The sequence below is a fragment of the Palaemon carinicauda genome, chromosome 12 (assembly GCF_036898095.1).
Source record: "Palaemon carinicauda isolate YSFRI2023 chromosome 12, ASM3689809v2, whole genome shotgun sequence".
Lineage (NCBI taxonomy): Eukaryota > Metazoa > Arthropoda > Malacostraca > Decapoda > Palaemonidae > Palaemon > Palaemon carinicauda.
Window position 1 is genome coordinate 15,158,286 of NC_090736.1, and position 22,660 is coordinate 15,180,945.

Genomic DNA, 22,660 nt, shown 5'->3' on the forward strand with positions numbered 1-22,660 from the left:
AGGATGGCAGCAAGATTGATATTTGTGTCATTATCGTTGGTTTTGTCTGTCTTAACGCCGTCGCAAGCCTTATATGAGGATCAAATAGGAAAATTTGATTGGTAAGAAATGATCTCATTCCCTTGGAATAGGAGGAAAACTGCCTGAAATAAGGCCGTAGCCGAGCATGTTGTTGGTGTCATAGTCAGACCTATTCTTTAGCCTATCGCTATCGTAATCTAATTTCTGTTTGAATATATATGTAAATTTGTATCATATATTTGTAATAGTTATATATTTGATGTATTGTGTAGCATAGTGTAAGGAGTTTGGATCATTAAAAATCGGCTTACGACCAGTAGGCAATGGTACCGGTTGAGCATTGTCTATGGTAAGGCTTTTTCCAGGTTATATTTAAATTAAAAGTCATTATAGTGGCGAGCAAGTGTTATTTTTACTTTTCAAAATTTATATGGTCTGTAGCTTGATTAATTTCACGATCAAGTCATGTTGATTGGTTGAAGTTTCATTCTGTCAAATCACATACCTATTTTCAAGCTACGGCATGATTTCAGTATAAAGCTTTTCTGTAATACAGTAAAACTTTACCAGCTTTTCTTTATCCAGATAAGCTATTTATTGTTTAATGTAAAACGGGGGTGTATATATGGTGATGGCTATGCTCCATAACTCCTTATTTTCAACCCTATCGATAAGATTACGGCAGTCTAGGGACCGCTGAGGGTTTGGGATGTATGTATGATAGCGGTCACCTGTATGTATTATTATGTCTTAGAATACGGTAGTGTAAAGGGGGTTGCAGGGGGGGCATTAGCCCCAATTAAGTAAGTAGGTAAGGACATGGCTTTTAGGTTAGGTTAGGGAGGAAATGTTAGGTTAGTTGATGTCTATTTTTAATCAACGTGTGGGGAACTGGCCGCTGATATACAAAGCCTCCGAGGGTTGTTAGCCATGTAGGTAAGAACTCGGCTTGTAGATTAGGATAGGTGGGGAAGTTTATATTAGGTTGTGTTTTATGTAGACGGGAGGTCCTATCAGTCCTTATACAAAGGTTCTGTAAAATTAATTAATGTAGCGAAGCATTAGTAGGAAGTTGGGTCACAGATCATAAAGTAAGTAAAATGTCCCGATCATTTGTACATCGATGGACTAGGCCTTCTGTGCTTATAGAAAATGGGAATTTTCTTCCCCTTTTTGTAGGCATTTGTAAGCTGTGGCTGTCATACTACAAAACCTGTGTCTGTCGTTCTGCAAAACTCTACCCAAGAACACCACCTAACCTACGAGCCATGTCCTTACCTACTTATCCAAACGAGTACTTATACCCCCCTGCAACCCCCCTTGCACTGCTTTATTCCCAGCTTACCCTTTGTTTGCCTCTTAACCCACTTCACTTCTAGCAAAATCATATTTTGTAATTAAAGTTTGCACTTGTCCCGATGAACCACATTCACCCAATTGCATCATCTTTCGAAGGGAAAACTTTCTTCATTATTTAGCAGGGGATGAAATGGATTGAAGCGTGTTTTGTGATACACTACTGTACATGCAAAGTAAGCTAATCTAAAAAAAAAGTCTTCACTAGATAGTTTGTATCTTTCGAAAAGGCTTCACATTTCTTGGCAATCTTCCTTTGGCACAAACTATTTGAACAGCACTAAAAAACATGGACGGGCACGTGTTCTGCGGTACACTTTATGCAAAGCAAGGTTATATAACAAAAAAACATCTTCACACGATAGTTTGGATCTTTAAAAAATCTTACTCTTTTCTTGGCAATCTTCTTTCGGCACAAACTTTTTGAACAGCATAAAAAAACATGGGCTTGCCATTGTCGTTTAATTTTCCATCGTAAACGTAAGGCAATATGTAAACATAACATATTTCATCAACGCTACTTGGAACAAATGCCAAAATAATCACCCAGGAGTGTTATCATATAAATAAGACATAACCTCCCTTGTTCATAACCCTTGCCAGTTTTGGATTGTTCAAGTTCGAAACAAAAAATCACTAGTATCAGGTCGAATTTTGTCACTTGGAGTACAACATTGCCATCTTCATGTCTCGGCAGCTAAAAATGGGCATCTCTGACCCATGCTTGTTCCTCCCAATACCCTGTTTGAATTTTAGGGAATAGTGAATTCTGATTGGATAAAAAAATGCCCTTCGGCAACTTCCCGTGTCCACAAGTTGATTAATTCAGTGTTCCGCCACTTAAGTGCCGCTGAATTTATCAAAACAAAAAATGAATAAAACCAATGATATACTTTTATGAATAGAACTTACCTGGCAGTTATATATATATAGCAGAGTCTCTGACTGCGGCAGAATTTAATCGAAAATCGCGGCAACCGCCTTGTGGTGGTAGTGTGGTTAGATGGTTAACAACCCTTACAGGGTGGTACTTAGAATCATTCCCATTTTCTGTTCCTCAGATTATCTCTGCCGGCCGGATCGACAACATCGTTGGTCCGCCTTTCAGAGTTTTTTCGGATCGCTTTCCCTTCATCGCCTTTTTGGACTTCGTTTTTGGTGAAGTACACTGTGTTGGGATTTGGCAATCGTGTTGTTTTTGTTTTTTGTCTTTTTTCCTTTATTATCATGAGTGAGAAAATTCATTATCGTGTTTGTGCGAATGATATTTGCAAGGTGAGGTTGCCGAAACTTTCGGTTGACCCTCACACTATCTGTATGGGTTGCAGGGGGTTTGAATGTGCTTTAGATAATAAGTGCAAGGAATGCGAGGTTTTAAGTGATAATGATTGGTTAGCTATGCAGCGCTATGTGCGCAAACTTGAGATTGATAGAGTTAGAAGAGCTAAATCAAAGTCAAAGTCTGCTAGTGAGCCTAGCTTAGATTTATCTATTGACCCTTTGCTTGTAACCCCTTTGGAAGGTATTCCTTCCCCAAATGTAGTGACTCCTGCCCCTTCTACAGGACCTGTGCCTACGGATGACCCTGGGTATGCTAAATTAGCTGCTGAATTGGAGGCCATTAAAGCACAGTTGGAGGCCTTTAAAGGTAAGGGTGTAGGTGAAATTAGTGCTTGTGAAAGTGCAGTGGAGGTGGCAACTGATCCAATCTGTCATACCCCTAGGTCTAGACCTCTACCAAGCTCCCAGGACCAAGGGAGAAGGTACGTCGAAAGCCGAAAGGGGGTGAGAGGTGCTTATCCTCGGTCAGTCGTCGCCTCAGACAGTCCTGTTGCGATCTCCCAGGCTGCTCTTGACCGCCTTAGGAAAGGCGTGTCGGATACGTTTGTGTCTTCGCCTGATCGTTCTCCCAGACGTAACTGGCGTTACGAATCAAGACCAATGAAGAGAGGATGGAACCGGGACGTGCAGTCTCGCTCTCCCTCTCCCGGTTCGAGCAGCAGAGACCATGATCCTTCGGAAGACGATTTCGATGTTCCTGTTAAAAGGGCGAAACAGAGAGTCCTTAGCCCAGTTAATCCTGCTAGACTCCCTGCTTCTTCTGCCAGCGCTCCCAGTCAAGCCGTACGACAACTGCCTTCTTCGGCACCGCGAGAGCCAGCGGAGGTTGCTAAAGCTTTCATGGTTGTTATGCAGGAACAACTTTCATCGTTAGTTAAAGCTTTCAGCCACCCTTCTCAGTCCGTCAGACGTAAGGACGTCTCTTTGCCTGTTAAGAGATCTTCTTCTAAAACAGATTTTAGTATCTCTCCCAAGAAACCTCTGCGCACTTCGTCGGCCGTACGACAACGTACACCCTCTTCATCGGCACGCTGCCAGGAATTTCCTTCCCCCCTCTCCCGCCGCCAGGACGATACTGCCTCTCGTTCTCGGCGCCGGGACGGTTCCGTTTCCCTTTCGAAACGCCTGGACGTTACTGCCTCGTTTCTTAGGAAACAGGATGAATGCAGTCTGCATTTTCAAGGCGACGGCAGCCTGCATCTTCAGGACGCTTCCGTTTCTCGTCATCGTGACGATACTGCCTCTCGTCATTGTGACGATACCGCCTCTCGCCGACTGGATGTTAGCGGCGCTCGGCGCCAGGATTCAAACAGCTCTAGCTGCCAGACTGCTGGCAGCCCAACTCTTCGGGATGTTATCCTTGAGCAGGACCTCGAAGATATTTCGGAAGAGGAAGAAAAACCTGCCGACTCTTCTAGCGATTACAAGGTTCTTTCTCACTCTCTTTTGGAACTTTAAGGGGGAGGAATTTCAACCTTCGGCCCCTCGTTCTCCTCAGTCTCAATTTACCAGGAAGAAAGCTACTAAGTCTTCGGCCTTCATCAAAATGAAACTTTCAATTTCGGCCAGGAAACCTCTCGCTAAAGTGGATGATTGGAAGAAGGAACGGAGACAAGCTGTCAAGACCACCTTTTCTTTTCCACCGTCCCGGCTCGCTTCCAAGGCTGGTATGTGGTATGAGACAGGGGAACCTTTGGGGTTAGGAGTGCCTTCCTCCTCCCAAGGTGACTTCTCGGCTCTTGTGGACTCGGCAAGAAAGCATGCTTTAAACTCTGCCAAGGTGATGTGGTCCATGTCGGAGCTTGATCACCTCGTCAAGGGAATTTTCAGGGTTTTCGAGGTTTTCAGCTTCCTGGACTGGTCTCTCGGGACTCTGGCCAGGAAGTCTGAACTCCTGGAGGACACGAAGGACCTGACGAGTATCATGTCCTGCATGGACAAAGCTCTAAGGGATGGAGCTAATGAATTGGCTTCCCTTTTCTCAGCAGGGGTCTTAAAGAAGAGGGCCCTTTTGTGCTCCTTCACCTCTAGATCTGTGACTGTTGCTCAGAAGTCGGAGCTACTTTACGGCCCTTTTTTACGTTATTTTTTTCCTGAAGCTCTGGTCAGAGATATCTCCCTTTCTCTGGCTCAGAAGGCTACTCAGGACCTTTTGTCTCGGTCGGCTAGAAAGACCTTACCTGTTGCTCCTGCTCCTCTGAAGAAGGAGGAGAAGAAGTTTCAACAGCCCTTTCAGGGCAGGATCTCCTCGAGAGCGGATTTTAGGGGGAGAAGACAAGAGTCAGGGCCAAGGACCAGCAGGGGTGCGTTTAGGCCCCGGTCCAAAAAATGAGATGGAAGTCCTCCAGACACCAGTAGGGGCAAGACTGTCTCGTTTTTGGCAGTCTTGGGAAAGGAGAGGGGCGGACACCTGGTCCCTCTCAGCCGTCAAGGAAGGTTACAAGATCCCCTTTTTAAAGAAACCACCTCTCTCAGACTCTCCCCTGGCCTTAGTGGCTCAGTACACCGACGCGGGGAAACGAGAGGCTCTCCTGGAGCTAGTCGACCAGATGTTGGTCAAGGGAGCAATAAAGCCAGTTCAAGACCTCGCCTCCCCAGGCTTTTACAATCGCCTGATTCTGGTTCCCAAGAACTCGGGTGGATGGAGACCAGTCCTAGATGTCAGCTCTCTGAATGCCTTCGTGGAGAAAACCAAGTTCTCCATGGAGACGACTCAGTCAGTGCTGGCTGCAGTTCGCCCAGGAGACTGGATGGTTTCTCTCGACCTGCAGGACGCTTATTTTCACGTCCCCATTCATCCGTCTTCGAGGAGATATCTGAGGTTTGTGTTCCAGGGCAAGTGCTTCCAGTTCAGGGCACTTTGCTTCGGTCTCAGCACAGCTCCCCAAGTTTTCACCAGACTTATGGCGAATGTGGCAGGCTGGTTACACCAGGAGGGGATAAGGGTCTCCTTCTATCTAGACGACTGGCTGATCCGGTCACAGTCGAAAGAGAAATGTCTGGAGGACCTAATGAAAACTTATACGATCACTCAGGACCTGGGACTCGTCGTCAACTGGAGGAAGTCTCAGACCGAGCCGAATCAGACTATTCTCTATTTGGGGATAGTTCTGAATTCAGTTCTTTTTCAGGCTTCGCCCTCCCAGGAGAGGCAGACCAGGTGCCTAGACAAAGTCAAAGACTTTTTGAGGAAGCAGGAATGCTCAGCGAAGGAGTGGATGAGTCTGCTGGGAACTCTATCCTCCCTGGAGCAGTTTGTCCCTTTGGGGAGACTGCACCTAAGGCCTCTGCAACACTTCCTCGCAAAGGTTTGGAACAGAAAGATCCAGGAGGACACTTTTTCTTTTCCCATTCCGACAGAGATCAAGGATCTTTTAATGTGGTGGTTGGACCCAGCTCTGTTGGGAAAAGGGATCTCCCTGTTCAAGAAGAACCCCGACCTAGTGCTATTCTCAGACGCGTCCGAGTCAGGCTGGGGAGCAACACTAGGGAACAAAGAGGTCTCAGGTATTTGGGAAGGGAGTCAGGTCAGTTGGCATATCAACAGGAAGGAATTGATGGCCATTTTGTTAGGGCTCAAGGCCTACAAAACCTCGGTGTCGGGAAAGACTGTGGAGATCAATTTCGACAACACCACAGCTCTCGCGTACATAAGGAAGCAAGGGGGAACTCACTCCCTCTCCCTGTTCTCAACTGCGAGAGAGCTTCTCCTCTGGGCGAACGAGAACGAGACCCAGCTGTTGACAAGGTTTGTTCAAGGGCAGAGAAACATCAGGGCAGACATGCTCAGCAGGAGGGGACAGGTCCTTCCTACAGAGTGGACTCTCAACCCGCATGTCTGTCGGAGCCTCTGGAAGTTGTGGGGCAGACCAGTAATAGACCTTTTCGCCTCCGGTCTAAACAAGAGGATCCCCAACTACTGCTCCCTAGTCCCGGACGAGGAAGCTGTTGCAGTGGACGCCTTCTTGATGGATTTGACGGGGCTGGACATGTATGCCTTTCCCCCGTTCAAGATCATCAATCTGGTTGTCAGGAAGTTCGCTCTCCTCGATTCGGGACGAATGACCCTAGTGACTCCATTCTGGCCTGCGAGGGAATGGTTCACCAAAGTGGTAGGGTTACTGATGGACTTTCCAAGAAGACTCCGGGCAAGTCCAGATCTTCTCAGACAACCCCACTTCGAGAGATTTCACCAAAACCCCCTCGCTCTCAATCTGACTGCCTTCAGACTGTCGAGAAGCTCGTTAGATCTCGAGGCTTTTCGGCACAAGCGGCGAAAGCTATTGCCAGGGCAAGGAGGATCTCTTCACAAAGAGTCTACCAGTCAAAGTGGGAGACCTTTAGAGCTTGGTGCAGGAGGCGCAAGGTTTCCTCGTCCTCTACCTCTCTGAGCCAGATTTCAGACTTTCTTTTGTACCTCAGGCAGGATGCTAAGCTGGCTGTATCTACCATTAAAGGATACAGGAGCATGCTCTCAACCGTCTTTAGGCATAGAGGCTTAGAGTTATCTCAGAATAAGGACTTGCAGGACCTCATTAGGTCTTTTGAGACAACGAAGCAGGTGCACTTAAGACCCCCTTCTTGGAACCTGGATGTGGTGCTCAAGTTTTTGTGCTCCAGGAAGTTTGAGCCTATCTCGCAAGCTTCTCTGCGAGATGTGACTAAGAAAACCCTCTTCCTTTTGTCTCTAGCGACTGCCAGGAGGATCAGCGAGGTCCAGGCAATCGAGAAGCGTGTAGGCTTCACCCTAAATGGAGCGGTTTGTTCCTTGAGGTTCGACTTTCTCGCCAAGAATGAGAACCCTTCGAAACCTTGGCCTAGGACTTTTGAAGTCCCTAACCTCACGAATCTAGTAGGTCAGGAACAGGAAAGCCTCCTCTGCCCGGTTAGGGCTCTCAAGGCTTATTTGGCCCACATTAAGAGCGTGAGGAGTGCTTCCAACTCCTTATGGTGTTCAGTGAAGGATCCTCAAAAACCCCTGTCAAAGAACGCTTTGTCCTTTTTCCTGAGAGAAACTATTAGGGAAGCCCACCTCTTTTGTGAGGAAGAAAACTTCACCCTGTTGAAAGTACGGGCTCACGAAGTAAGGGCCATTGCTGCTTCGCTGGCATACCGGAAAAATATGTCAGTTAAGCAGATCAGGGACGCAACGTTCTGGAGGAGCAACTCTGTCTTCGCTTCTCATTACCTCAGAGAGGTAAGAGTGGACTATGACAAGTGTTATACCTTGGGCCCATACGTAGCTGCGGCTTCTGTATTAGGCAAAGGAGTTACTACCCCCACTCAACCTTAGTTTATTTACTTGTATATGGGTTTGTGTTTTTTATGGTTGTCTGAGGTCCTCGTCCGGTGGTACGGTTCCCTCAGTCCAGATAGATAGTTTATATCTATTTCTGCAAGGTTAGATGGTTAGCTTTAGTAAGGTTGCAGGTTTTTTATATGGGAAGGTAGTTTTCTGAAGTCTAGTCAAGTTGTTGGTCCTACCCCTTTGACAGACTCGATTGAGTTGTTTGCAGCGTAGCAGGTCTACTCCTGGCTGAACACTCCTAAGGGAAAGCGACTCTAGAGGCAGTTACCTTTGAAATCAGCTACCTTAGCAGGTAAGGAATCAAGGTGTTTGTTCTCCTACAACAACTCTTTTGTTGTTTTCCCAACTATGTTTTTTCTGTCTGTTTCCCTCCTCCAAATGTGTGAATCAGCTATATATATAACTGCCAGGTAAGTTCTATTCATAAAAATGGAGTTTTTCAATATTAAACTTACCCGATAATCATGTAGCTGTCAACTCCGTTGCCCGACAGAATTCTATGGAGGGATACGCCAGCTATCACAATACTAGAAGGGGGTGTATTTACCAGCGCCACCTGTGGCCAGGTACTCAAGTACTTCTTGTTGACACCTCCTCAATTATTCCTCTGTCGTGCTTCCGGCAAGACGTTCTGGGATACGCTTATGTTCTTGGAGTATTTTCACGACTTTGGTGAAGTATTTCTCTTTGATTTCGGCTGTCGCTTTACTGGAAACTTCTATATTAGCTTAGTTAGCTTTTGGAATTAATTTGATTAATTATGGTGACGAGAGAGTATGAACTCTCGTTCACCTTTCAATGGCCGACCCTTCCCTTAGACGGAAGTGTTGGTGTCTAAGAGAGTATAGACTCTCTTTCTTAATTTTGCTTAACAAAAGTTATAGATTTATTTTATATCTCTCCGCCTCTTATAGGCCTCTTCGATTAACTTCCTTTTATTATAAACTCATTAAAATTAATTTTTATATTTGTTTATATTCGACCTTCCTAATAGTAGGCGGTCTTTTACCGAAGTTAATAACTTTGAGCCCGTCATTTCGGTTTTACCTGTTAACATATTATGCTATTTCCGCCACAGAGTTTGAAAGATTTTCTTTGGCAGTCTCGTACTGTTTTCAAAGTTGAACTAACGTTTTGTTTTGTCTCTGCAGTTGTTGACGTTCAGAACGTTCAACTTGCACTCTATCGTTACGATAGAGAAAGAATGTTCACGGTTTCACGTTGCAGTAAGAGTAACCGTGTCTAGCGTTTTGTTCATTCTTTCTTAACTTAATGGTTTTGATCCTAATAAAGGAACTTTTCAGTTTTTTCCTTTAACAATAATATGTTTTAACGATATATATGATTGGGCTCTTCTCTCAGGTTCTAAGTCAAGAGAGAGAGAGAGAGAGAGAGATAGAGACGGAGGGAGAGAGAGGATAAACGTTTCATTCAAGCCTGCCAGGCGTACGAGTAACGTCGTTATCGTTTTTTGCTCTTCTCCCTAGTCTCTTTAGGGGAAGAAACTAAACGTTTCTAGAGTGATCTAGTGTTTAGTCTCTTTCCAACCACTGAATTATCTTTCATTAGATTTTTCTGTTACATTGTAATTCTGTTTTCGCAATTACTAACTTTGAGAAAGGATAGAATTGCGTATTTCAGGTACAAACCACTTAAAGTTTCGAGTTCAGTGAAATAAGTGCAAACAGAAATCAAAGTGATAAGTGATTAGTGCGTGAGGGTACTTTTGTGCGCGCCAGTCGTCCTCCCAGTCCGGGACCTCTTGCAAGCTCCCAAGCCCAGGGGAGAAGCAATGTCGAAGGGCATAAGGGTTCAGCAGGCCTTGATCGGCGCACAGAAGTATTCTCGGTGGTTGTGGGCGTGTCTTACCGAGACCGTCACTCCCACCCGCAGACGATTGAGCCCTTATTTTGCTCGTCTGCAGAAGAGATTAGGGGAGAAAATAAAGGCAGAGTAACGCTGGTCTCAGGTCTCAAGACCTCTTAAACGTTAAGTCCAGACCTATGCCAGACGTACGAAGTTAAAGTTCACAACCCGAATGCAGTCATTGGGTTAGCTCTGACTCTCCTCATTCATCAGTTGATTACACTCCGCCTAAGAGGAGTAAGGTTCTGCCACAACAGATCTCTGCTGTTAAGGCTTTACCTCAGCAGAACTTAGTGTCTGCCGACCCCAAGTTAACTCTACTGCAGTCCATACAGTCACAACTTTCGGTCTTGATGCGTGAGTGTCGGGCTGAGAGTGTTGCGCCGCCTACACTCCCCCCCCGCCTATGATCGCTCCGCCTGATCACAGTACCACCTGCCAGGCGTACGATGTTGTGAACTCTACTACAGTCCATGCAAGCACAGCTTTCGGACTTGATGCGTGAGTGTCGGGCTGAGAGTGTTGCTCCTCCGCCTCCGCCTACACTCCCTCCACCTACACTCGCTCCGCCTGATCACAGTACCATCTGCCAGGCGTACGATGTTGTGGACTCTACTACAGTCCATGCAAGCACAGCTTTCGGACTTGATGCGTGAGTGTCGGGCTGAGAGTGTTGCTCCTCCGCCTCCGCCTACACTCCCTCCACCTACACTCGCTCCGCCTGATCACAGTACCATCTGCCAGGCGTACGATGTTGTGGACTCTACTACAGTCCATGCAAGCACAGCTTTCGGACTTGATGCGTGAGTGTCGGGCTGAGAGTGTTGCTCCTCCGCCTCCGCCTACACTCGCTCCGCCTGATCGCAGTACCACCTGCCAGCAGTTCCACCTGCCAGGCGTACGATGTTGAGCCACGTGCTGAGTTTGCTGTTCCCTGTGGTGTTCAGCCTCCGCCTTCCTTAAGGCAACCTTTACATTGGGATCAGGAGGATTATACATCTCTTCCTCCGCCTCCACTTGCTGCTCCACCAGTGATGCAACACTCGGTTGAGGTACAACAACCTCTCCCGTCCATGAGTCAGTCTCCTCAGCTCTCGCTGCAGCGAGCTCAACCCTCCACAAGGCAAGCACCACAACACCTTAGCCTTGCGCCTCAGGAGCCTCAGCTTGCGAGACATTTACCTTGTTCTGCGCAGCCTCTTCCTCATCGCGCTCCGCTCACACCACAGGAACTGGAACTTGCTACTCCGCTTCCGCCAACCGCTCAGCAAGCGCAACCCTTGGGTTCAACCACTCATGCTAGGAGTCAGCCTCCTCCACCCATGCGCCTTCCTTCTGCTTGTCTTTTATTCAGCCTTTGCAGACTGAGCCTCAGGTGTTCCCTCATCGGAGTCTTGAAGAGGAAACCACAACTATTGTTGTTCCAGCTCGTTCTGACTCTGCTGTTCAGCATACCTTACCTCCATTTTCATACCATGGTTTAAACCCCATGCAAGCATGCATAAAGCACTCTAGCACTGGTCATGGAATTTCTGAGAAATGTTAAACGCCATGCACACGCTCTGCTTTCCTTACAGCAGGCTCTGCTTACAGCAGGCTCTGCTTACTACATGCTCAGCATACAGCATGCTCTGCATTCAGCATGCTCTGCATACAACATGCTCTGCACACAGCATGCTCTGCATTCAGCATGCTCTGCATACAACATGCTCTACATACAGCATGCTCTGCATACAGCATACTCTGCATACATCATGCTCTGCATACCTTACCGCATGCTTCTCAACACATCTTGGGTTGTTGCCAACTCACTAGACTGTCAAGCAGTTTCATAACGTTGCCTTCTAGTCTGCTGCTTTTGCACCAGTGAACCCTCACTCAGAGAACTTAGCTTTTCTAGGATAAGGTCCCTGTAGATGAGAAAGTTCTTTTCTCCCTCCTTCTGATATTCCCTTGAGGACTCTGTCATTTGGAGGGAGCCTTTAGCTGCATAACCTCTTATGGACTTTTGTTTAAGCATAACATGCTTACAGGGAAGGTAATGGTTCCACTTCAGCCGCTAATCCCGTCTGTTACCACACCTGCTCCCATAGACCTTGAGCTGTGTTGCATGACATGCAGTCCAAGCTTAGTCCTTGTTAGAGAATTTTTTGTTTACGGAGTCAATGTGTCACGGGGAAGACGTTCAACAACCAACAGAAGGGACTTGTTGTGACGCAGTGCGGCAACCTCAGCAACCCGTTAAGGAGTTGTCTGTACGACCCAGACAGTCTAGACAGATTCGGGTTGTCACTGTACTTCCTCGCTTGCCCATGATTGACAGTTTACAGACTGTGCAGCAGTATCATGATCTTGTGTCCGGCTCCGTCAGACGACTGGCTTTTAAGAGCTCCCACAAGTCGTCGCTGTCTGGAGATTTTCATATGGACTATGGATCTGACCAAGGAACTGGGCCTCCTGGTCAATTTTGAGGAGTCTCAGCTCGTTCCATCCCAGACCATTGTCTCCTTGGGTATGGATCTTCAGAGTCGAGCTTTTCGGACTTGTCCGTCGGCCCCAAGGATCTTCCAAGCCCTAGAATGCATCCAGAGCATGCTGAGAAGGAACCGATGCTTAGTCAGGCAGTGGATGAGTCTAACAGGGACACTTTCATCACTGGCCCTGTTCATCGAGTTAGGGAGACTCCACCTCCGCCCCCTTCAGTATCATCTAGCTGCTCACTGGATAAAGGACATGACGCTAGAGACGGGTTCAGTTCCTGTTTCCGAAGAGATGAGGTCTACTCTAACGTGGTGGAAGAACAGCATTCTTCTCAAGGAAGGTCTACCATTGGCTGTTCAGACCCCCGACCACCGTCTCTTCTCGGACGCATCGGACACGGGCTGGGGTGCGACACTGGACGGACAGGAATGCTCGGGAACATGGAATCAGGAGCAAAGGACACTTCACATCTATTGCAAGGAGTTGTTGGCAGTTCATCTGGCCTTGATAAACTTCAAGTCCCTCCAGCTTAACAAGGTGGTGGAGGTGAACTCCGACTACACCACAGCCTTGGCTTACATCTCCAAGCAGGGAGGGACTCATTCGAGGAAGTTGTTCGAGAACGCAAGGGACCTCCTCATTTGGTCAAAAGATCGAAAGCTCACGCTGGTAACGAGGCTCATTCAGGGCGATATGAATGTCATGGCAGATCGCCTCAGCCGGAAGGGTCAGGTCTTCCCCACAGAGTGGACCCTTCACAAGAATGTTTGCAGCAGACTTTGGGCCCTGTGGGGTCAGCCAACCATAGATCTTTTCGCTACCTCGATGACCAAGAGGCTCCTCTTGTTTTGTTCTCCGATTCCAGACCCAGCAGCAGTTCGCGTGGATGCCTTTCTGCTGGATTGGTCCCATCTCGACCTGTATGCATTCCCGCCGTTCTAGATTGTCAACAGGGTACTTCAGAAGTTCTCCTCTCACAAAGGGACACGGCTGACGTTGGTTGCTCCCCTCTGGCCCGCGAGAGAATGGTTCACCGAGGTACTGCAATGGCTGGTCGACATTCCCAGGACTCTTCCTCCTAGAGTGGACCTTCTGCGTCAACCTCACGTAAAGAAGGTACACCCAAACCTCCACGCTCTTCGTCTGACTGCCTTCAGACTATCGAAAGACTCTCAAGAGCTAGAGGCTTTTCGAAGGAGGCAGCCAGAGCGATTGCCAGAGCAAGGACGACATCCACTCTCAGAGTCTATCAGTCTTAATGGGAAGTCTTCCGAAGCTGGTGCAAGGCCAATGCAGTTTCCTCAACCAGTACCACTGTAACACAGATTGCTGACTTCCTGTTACATCTAAGGAACGTAAGATCCCTATCAGCTCCTACGATCAAGGGTTACAGAAGTATGTTGGCAGCGGTTTTCCGCCACAGAGGCTTGGATCTTTCCTCCAACAAAGATCTACAGGACCTCCTTAGGTCTTTTGAGACCTCAAAGGAACGTCGGTTGTCCACTCCAGGCTGGAATCTAGACGTGGTCCTAAGGTTCCTAATGTCATCAGGATTTGAACCGCTCCAATCAGCCTCTTTTAAGGACCTCACATTAAAAACTCTTTTCCTCGTGTGCTTAGCAACAGGTAAAAGAGTAAGTGAGATCCACGCCTTCAGCAGGAACATAGGTTTCACATCTGAAACGGCTACATGTTCCTTGCAGCTCGGTTTTTTGGCTAAGAACGAGCTTCCTTCCCGTCCTTGGCCTAAGTCGTTCGAGATCCCAAGCCTGTCCAACATGGTGGGGAACGAACTGGAGAGAGTACTTTGCCCAGTTAGAGCTCTTAAGTACTATCTAAGAAGGTCAAAACCATTACGAGGACAATCAGAAGCCTTATGGTGTGCTATCAAGAAGCCTTCTCTACCAATGTCTAAGAACTCAGTTTCTTACTACATCAGGCTTCTGATTAGAGAAGCAAATTCTCATCTGAAGGAAGAAGACCTTGCTTTGCTGAAGGTAAGGACACATGAAGTGAAAGCTGTGGCTACTTCAGTGGCCTTCAAACAGAACCGTTCTCTGCAGAGTGTTATGGATGCAACCTATTGGAGAAGCAAGTCAGTGTTCGCATCATGCTATCTCAAAGATGTCCAGTCTCTTTACGAGTACTGCTACACCCTGGGTCCATTCGTAGCAACGAATGCAGTAGTAGGCGAGGGCTCAGCCACTACATTCCCATAATCCCATAACTTTTTAACCTTTCTCTTGAATACTTTTTATGGGTTGTACGGTCGGCTAAGAAGCCTTCCACATCCTTGTTGATTTGGCGGGTGGTCAATTCTTTCTTGAGAAGCGCCAAGGTTAAAGGTTGTGATGAGGTCCTTTAGTATGGGTTACAGCCCTGTATACTTTAGCACCTTTGAGTTGATTCAGCCTCCCAAGAGGAACGCTGCGCTCAGTAAGGAAGACGATCTTATTAAAGGCAGAGTAACGGTTCAAGTCGACTTCCTTACCAGGTACTTATTATTTCATTGTTATTGTGGATAACTGATTATATGAAATACGGGATACTTAGCTATCCTTTAGTCTTGTACACTGGTTTTTCACCCACCCCCCTGGGTGTGAATCAGCTACATGATTATCGGGTAAGTTTAATATTGAAAAATGTTATTTTTATTAATAAAATAAATTTTTGAATATACTTACCCGATAATCATGATTTAATCGACCCTCCCTTCCTCCCCATAGAGAACCAGTGGACCGAGGAATAATTGAGGAGGTGTCAACAAGAAGTACTTGAGTACCTGGCCACAGGTGGCGCTGGTAAATACACCCCCTTCTAGTATTGTGATAGCTGGCGTATCCCTCCATAGAATTCTGTCGGGCAACGGAGTTGACAGCTACATGATTATCGGGTAAGTATATTCAAAAATTTATTTTATTAATAAAAATAACATTTTTATGATAAAACAAAGTTTTATGAATACTTACCTGGCAGTTATATATATATTTTAAAGCCCACCCACCTCCCCTCAGGAGACAGGTCGCGCAAAGATAATCTGAGGAACAGAAAATGGGAATGATTCCAAGTACCACCCTGTAAGGGTTGTTAACCATCTAACCACACTACCACCACAAGGCGGTTGCCGCGATTTTCGATTAAATTCTGCCGCAGTCAGAGACTCAGCTATATATATATATAACTGCAAGGTAAGTATTCATAAAACTTTGTTTTTCAATATTAAACTTACCCGATAATCATGTAGCTGTCAACTCCGTTGCCCGACAGAATTCTACGGAAGGGATACGCCAGCGATCGCTATACAAGAGGGGGGTGTACTCACAAGCGCCACCTGTGGCCAGGTACTGCAGTACTTCTTGTTGACACCACTTCAATTTTTCCTCTGTCGTGCTTCCGGCAAGACGTTCATGGATACGCTTATAATTTTGGAGTCTTGTTCACGGTTTTTGGTGAAGTATTGCTCTAAGATTTCAGCTTTCGCTATTCAGGAAGTTTTATTATTAGCTTAGCTAACTTTTGGAATTAATTTGATTAATTATGGTGACGAAGAGAGTATGAACTCTCTTTCACCTTTAAATGGCCGACCCTTCCCTTAGACGGAAGTGTTGGTGTCTAAGAGAGTATAGACTCTCTTTCTTAATTTTGCTTAACAAAAGTTATAGATTTATTTTATATCTCTCCGCCTTTTATAGGCCTCTTCGATTAACTTCCTTTTATTATAAACTTATTAAAATTAATTTTTATATATGTTTATATTCGACCTTTTCTAATAGTAGGCGGTCTTTTCTTGGTACCGAAGTTAATTAACATTGAGCCCGTCATTTCGGTTTTACCTGTTAACATATTATGCTATTTTAATGTTTTTGAAAGAATTTCTTTGATAGTCTCGTACTGTTTTCAAAGTTGAACTAACGTTTTGTTTTGTCTCTGCAGTTGTTGACGTTCAGAACGTTCAACTTGCGCTCTATCGTTACGATAGAGAGAGAATTTTCACGGTGTCACGTTGCAGTAAGAGTAACCGTGTCTAGCGTTTTGTTCATTCTTTCTTAACTTAATGGTTTTAATTCTTATAAAGGAACTTTTCATTTTGGGAAATATTTCAGTTTTTTCCTTTAACTATAATATGTTTTAACGATATATATGATTGGGCTCTTCTCTCAGGTTCTAAGTCAAGAGAGAGAGAGAGAGAGAGAGAGAGAGAGATAGAGACGGAGGGAGAAAGAGGAGGATAAACGTTTCGTTCAAGCGAGTAACGTTGTTATCGTTTTTGCTCTTCTCCCTAGTCTCTTTAGGGGAAGAAGGTAAACGTTTCTAGAGTTTTTTCTTGTTCTCAAGCTTTATGCGGTGAGAGATTTTAAACGTAGTTTATTTGATCTAGTGTTTAGTCTCTTTCCAGCCACTGAATTATTTATCTTTCATTAGATTTTTCTGTTACATTGTAATTCTGTTTTCGCAATTACTAACTTTTGAGAAAGGATAGAATTGCGTGTTTCAGGTACAAACCACTTAAAGTTTCGAGTTCAGTGAAATAAGTGCAAACAGAAAATCAAAAGTGATAAGTGATTAGCGCAAAGTGTGTCAGTGTTGTGCGTGAGGGTACTTCTGTGCGTGCCAGTCGTCCTCCCAGTCCGGGACCTCTTGCAAGCTCCCAAGCCCAGGGGAGAAGCAATGTCGAAGGGCAAAAGGGTTCGGCAGGCCTTGATCGGCGCACAGAAGTATCCTCGGTGGTTGCGGGCGTGTCTTACAGAGACCGTCACTCCCACCCGCAGACGATTGAGCCCTTATTTTGCTCGTCTGCAGAAGAAATTTCGGGGAGAAAACGCTGGTCTCAGGTCTCAAGACCTCTTAAACGTAAAGTCCAGACCTATGCCAGGCGTACGAAGTTAGAGTTCAACAACCCGGATGCAGTCATTGGGTTAGCTCTGACTCTCCTCAGTCATCAGGTGACTGCACACCTCCTAAGAGAGGTAAGGCTTTGCCTCAACAGACCTTATCGTCTGTTGATCCCAAGACGACTTTGCTGCAGTCCATGCAGTCGCAGCTTGCGGTCTTAATGCGTGAGTTTCAGGCTGAGAAGGTTACACCTCCTCCTGCGAACGCTCCGCCTCTCCGCAGTCCAGTCTGCCAGGCGTACGAAGTTGAGGTTCCTCAGGCTACCTTACCGCGTTCTGAGTTGCCAGTTACCAGCGGTGTGCAGCAACCTCCGCCTCCTCCTGCGAGAGCTCCGCCTCACCGCAGTCCAGTCTGCCAGGCGTACGAAGTTGAGGTTCCTCAGGCTACCTTACCGCGTTCTGAGTTGCCAGTTACCAGCGTTGTGCAGCAACCTTAACCTTCCTTAAGGCAACCTCAGCAATGGGAGCAGGAGTCTTATGCCTTACTTCCTCCGCTTCCGCTTGCGGTTCCACCAGCGAGGCAACAATCTCTTGAGGTACGACAACCTCTTCCATCAATGAGGCAGCCACCTCAGCACTCGCTGCAGCGACCTAAACCCTCCTCAAGGCAAGAGTCTCAACTCCTTAGGCTAGCACCTCAGGAACCTCAACTCGCGAGACAAGAACTGCGTTCTGCACAGCCGCTACCTTAACTCTCGCAGCTCACACCTCAGGAACCTTAACTCGTTCCTCAGGAACCTGCTACTGCGCATCCGCAACCCTTACAGCAAGCGCAACTCTTGAGATAGCAACCTCATGCTATGAGTCTGCCACCTCAACGCATGCATCTGCCATTTTTTCCTCAACTTGAGCTTCTTCCCATTCAACTTGGGAATAACAAATGACAATAATAACACCTCATTACTTTCATAACTTGCATTTGTAATCATATACATGTATGCCTACACAAACATTATGATAATGGAGGTTATTTGTATTACTTATATAAAAATATATATGTATTCCTTGCAATATATTTTTAACAAATGGCAAAAATATCTTCTAAACAAATGAATCATGAGTTATGAATGTAAGGTAATATTATGTTGATATTAAACCCCATGCAAGCATGCATGAAGTAATGCAGTGTTGCCAACAGGGCGAGTTTCCCTTTCCTGAGGTGAAGTAGATTATAGTACATTTAGTGTAGCTTAATTCTACGATTATCATGCCGGCTATCAAATTCATCAACAAACAGTCTAAATCAATTCCCTCGGCACGTGCACTTTCAATGGACGGTAATGCGATATTACTCACTCTAGCACTGGTCATGGAATTTCTGAGAAATGTTACACGCCATGCAACACGATCTGCTTACCTTACAGCATGCTCTACATACAGCATGCTCTGCATACAGCATGCTCTGCATACAACATGCTCTGCATACCTTACCGCATGCTTCTCAGTCACACATCTTTGGTTGTTGCCAACTCACTAGACTGTCAAGCAGTTTCATAACGTTGCCTTCTAGTCTGCTGCTTTTGCACCAGTGAAACCCTCACTGAGAGAACTTAGCTTTTCTCGGATATGGTCCCTGTAGATGAGAAAGTGCTTTTCTCCCTCCTTCTGATATTCCCTTGAGGACTCTGTCATTTGGAGAGGAGCCTTTAGCTGCGTAGCCTCCTATGGACTTTTATTTAAGCATAACATGCTTCCAGGGAAGGTAATGGTTCCACTTCAGTCGCTAACCCCGTCTGTTACCACACCTGCTCCCATAGACCTTGAGCTGTGTTGCAAGACATGCAGTCCAAGCTTAGTCCTTGTTAGAGGATTTTTTTGTTTACGGAGTCAGTGTGTCACTGGGAAGACGTTCAACAACCAGCAGAAGTGACTTGTTGTGACGCAGTGCGGCAACCTCAGCAACCCGATAAGGAGTTGTCTGTACGACCCAGACAGTCTAGACAGCTTCGGGTTGTCACTGTACTTCCTCGCTTCCCCATGGTTGACAGTTCACAGACTGTGCAGCAGTACCATGATCTTGTGTCTGGCTCCGTCAGACGACTGGCTTTTAAGAGCTCCCACAAGTCGTCGCTGTCTGGAGATTCTCAGATGGACTATGGATCTGACCAAGGAACTGGGCCTCCTGGTCAATTTTGAGGAGTCTCAGCTCGTCCCATCCCAGACCATTGTCTCCCTGGGTATGGATCTTCAGAGTCGAGCTTTTCGGGCTTTTCCGTCGGCCCCAAGTATCTTCCAAGCCCTAGAATGCATCCAGAGCATGCTGAGAAGGAACCGATGCTCAGTCAGGTAGTGGATGAGTCTAACAGGGACACTTTCATCGCTGGCCCTGTTCATCGTGTTAGGGAGACTCCACCTCCCCCCCTTCAGTATCATCTAGCTGCTCACTGGATAAAGGACATGACGCTAGAGACGGTCTCAGTTCCTGTTTCCGAAGAGAGGAGGTCTTCTCTCGCGTGGTGTAAGAACAGCTTTCTTCTCAAGCAAGTCTATCTTTGGCTGTTCAGAAACCCGACCGCCTTCTCCTCTCGGACGCATCAGACTCGGGCTGGGGTGCGACTTTGGACGGACAGGAATGCTCGGGAACATGGAATCAGGAACAAAGGACACTTCACATCAATTGCAAGGAGTTGTTGGCGGTTCTTCTGGCCTTGATAAACTTCAAGTCCCTCCAGCTTAACAAAGTGGTGGAGGTGGACTCTGACAACACCACAGCCCTGGCTTACATCTTCAAGCAGGGAGGGACTCTTTCGTGAAGTTGTTCTAGATCGCAAGGGACCTCCTCATCTGGTCTAAAGATCGAAAGCTCACGCTGGTAACGAGGTTCATTCAGGGCGGTATGAATGTCATGGCAGATCACCTCAGCCGGAAGGGTCAGGTCATCCCCACAGAGTAGACCCTTCACAAGAATGTTTGCAGCAGACTTTGGGCCCTGTGGGGTCAGCCAACCATAGATCTGTTCGCTACCTCGATAACCTAGAGACTCCTGTTGTATTGTTCTCCGATTCCAGACCCAGCAGCAGTTCACGTGGATGCTTTTCTGCTGGATTGGTTCCATCTCGACCTGTATGCATTCCCGCCGTTCAAGATTGTCAACAGGGTACTTCAGAAGTTCTCCTCTCGCAAAGGGACACGGCTGACGTTGGTTGGCTCCGCTCTGGCCCGCGAGAGAATGGTTCTTAGAGGTACTGCAATGGCTGGTCGACATTCCCAGGACTCTTCCTCTAGGAGTGAACCTTCTACGTCTACCTCACGTAAAGAAGGTACACCCAAACCTCCACGCTCTTCGTCTGACTGCCTTCAGACTTTCGAAAGACTCTCAAGAGCTAGGGGCTTTTCGAAGGAGGCAGCCAGAGCGATTGCCAAAGCAAGGAGAACATCCACTCTCAGAATCTATCAGTCTCAAGGGGAAGTCTTCCGTAGCTGGTACAAGACCAATGCAGTTTCCTCAACCAGTACCACTGTAACCCAGATTGCTGACTTCCTGTTATATCTAAGGAAAGTAAGATCCCTTTCAGCTCCTACGATCAAGGGTTACAGAAGTATGTTGGCAGCGGTTTTCCGCCACAGAGGCTTGGATCTTTCCACCAACAAAGATCTACAGGACCTCCCTAGGTCTTTTGAGACCTCAAAGGAACGTCGGTTGTCCACTCCAGGCTGGAATCTAGACGTGGTCCTAAGGTTCCTTATGTCATCAAGATTTGAACCTCTCCAATCAGCCTCTTTTTAGGACCTCACATTAAAAACTCTTTTCCTCGTGTGCTTGACAACAGCTAAAAGAGTAAGTGAGATCCACACCTTCAGCAGGATCATTGTTTCACATCTGAAACGGCTACATGTTCCTTGCAGCTCGGTTTTTGCTAAACGAGCTTCCTTCACGTCCTTGGCCTAAGTCGTTCGAGATCCCAAGCCTGTCCAACTTGGTGGGGAATGAACTGGAGAGAGTACTTTGCCCAGTTAGAGCTCTTAGGTACTATCTAAAAAGGTCTTAACCTTTACGAGGACAATCAGAAGCCTTATGGTGTGCTATCAAGAAACCTTCTTTTCCAAGTTCTAAGAACTCAGTTTCTTACTATTCAGGCTTCTGATTAGAGAAGCACATTCTCATCTGAAGGAAGAAGACCTTGCTTTGCTGAAGGTAAGGACACATGAAGTGAGAGCTGTGGCTACTTCAGTGGCCTTCAAACAGAGCCATTCTCTGCAGAGTGTTATGGATGCAACCTATTGGAGAAGCAAGTCAGTGTTCGCATCATTCTATCTCAAAGATGTCCAGTCTCTTTACGAGTACTGCTACACCCTGGGACCATTCGTAGCAACGAATGCAGTAGTAGGCGAGGGCTCAGCCACTACATTCCCATAATCCCATAACCTTTTAACCTTTCTCTTGAATACTTTTTATGGGTTGTACGGTCGGCTAAGAAGCCTTCCACATCCTTGTTGATTTGGCGGGTGGTCAATTCTTTCTTGAGAAGCGCCGAGGTTAAAGGTTGTGATGAGGTCCTTTAGTATGGGTTGCAGCCCTTGATACTTCAGCACCTTAGAGTTGTTCAGCCTCCTAAGAGGAACGCTGCGCTCAGTAAGGAAGACGAACTTATTTAAGGCAGAGTAATGGCTCAAGTCGACTTCCTTACCAGGTACTTGTAATTTCATTGTTATTTTGAATAACTGATAATATTAAATACGGGATACTTAGCTTCTTGATATACATGTACACTGGTTTTCACCCACCTCCCTGGGTGTGAATCAGCTACATGATTATCGGGTAAGTTTAATATTGAAAAATGTTATTTTCATTAGTAAAATAAATTTTTGAATATACTTACCCGATAATCATGATTTAATTGACCCACCCTTCCTCCCCATAGAACCAGTGGACCGAGGAAAAATTGAAGTGGTGTCAACAAGAAGTACTGCAGTACCTGGCCACAGGTGGCGCTTGTGAGTACACCCCCCTCTTGTATAGCGATCGCTGGCGTATCCCTTCCGTAGAATTCTGTCGGGCAACGGAGTTGACAGCTACATGATTATCGGGTAAGTATATTCAAAAATTTATTTTACTAATGAAAATAACATTTTATCATAAAAACTCCATTTTACAAACTTAACAAAGCAAAGGGGAGAATATGCACTTAACAAGGGGTGAGTTGTAGCTTTGTGTTACACTGTTCGAACATGGAATTGGCTTCCATTTCCCATTACTGTACAGTATAAGACTAAATTTATTAAACACAAGTTTCTGCCCTAACACTTCATTATTAAAATGATAAATATCAGAACTAATACCACACTATTCTATGATGAAACTTTCCTATGTTGGGCAAAGGTATGGAGGAACATGATGTTTCAATGTTCACTAGTACTGTACAGTATCGGCATATGGAAAAGATTCAAAGAATAA

The 22,660-nt window shown here is 46.2% G+C and overlaps 1 protein-coding gene across 1 annotated transcript in view; it reads left to right on the forward strand.

Annotated features, from left to right (window-relative positions):
* EMC1 (ER membrane protein complex subunit 1) overlaps positions 1-22,660 on the forward strand; it is a 110,041-nt gene that overhangs the window by 51 nt on the left and 87,330 nt on the right. The window contains exon 1 of the mRNA XM_068384458.1: positions 1-101. This exon is cut by the window's left edge and continues 51 nt beyond it. Coding sequence (XP_068240559.1) covers positions 1-101 — 101 coding nt within the window. The remainder of the gene's footprint in view (positions 102-22,660) is intronic.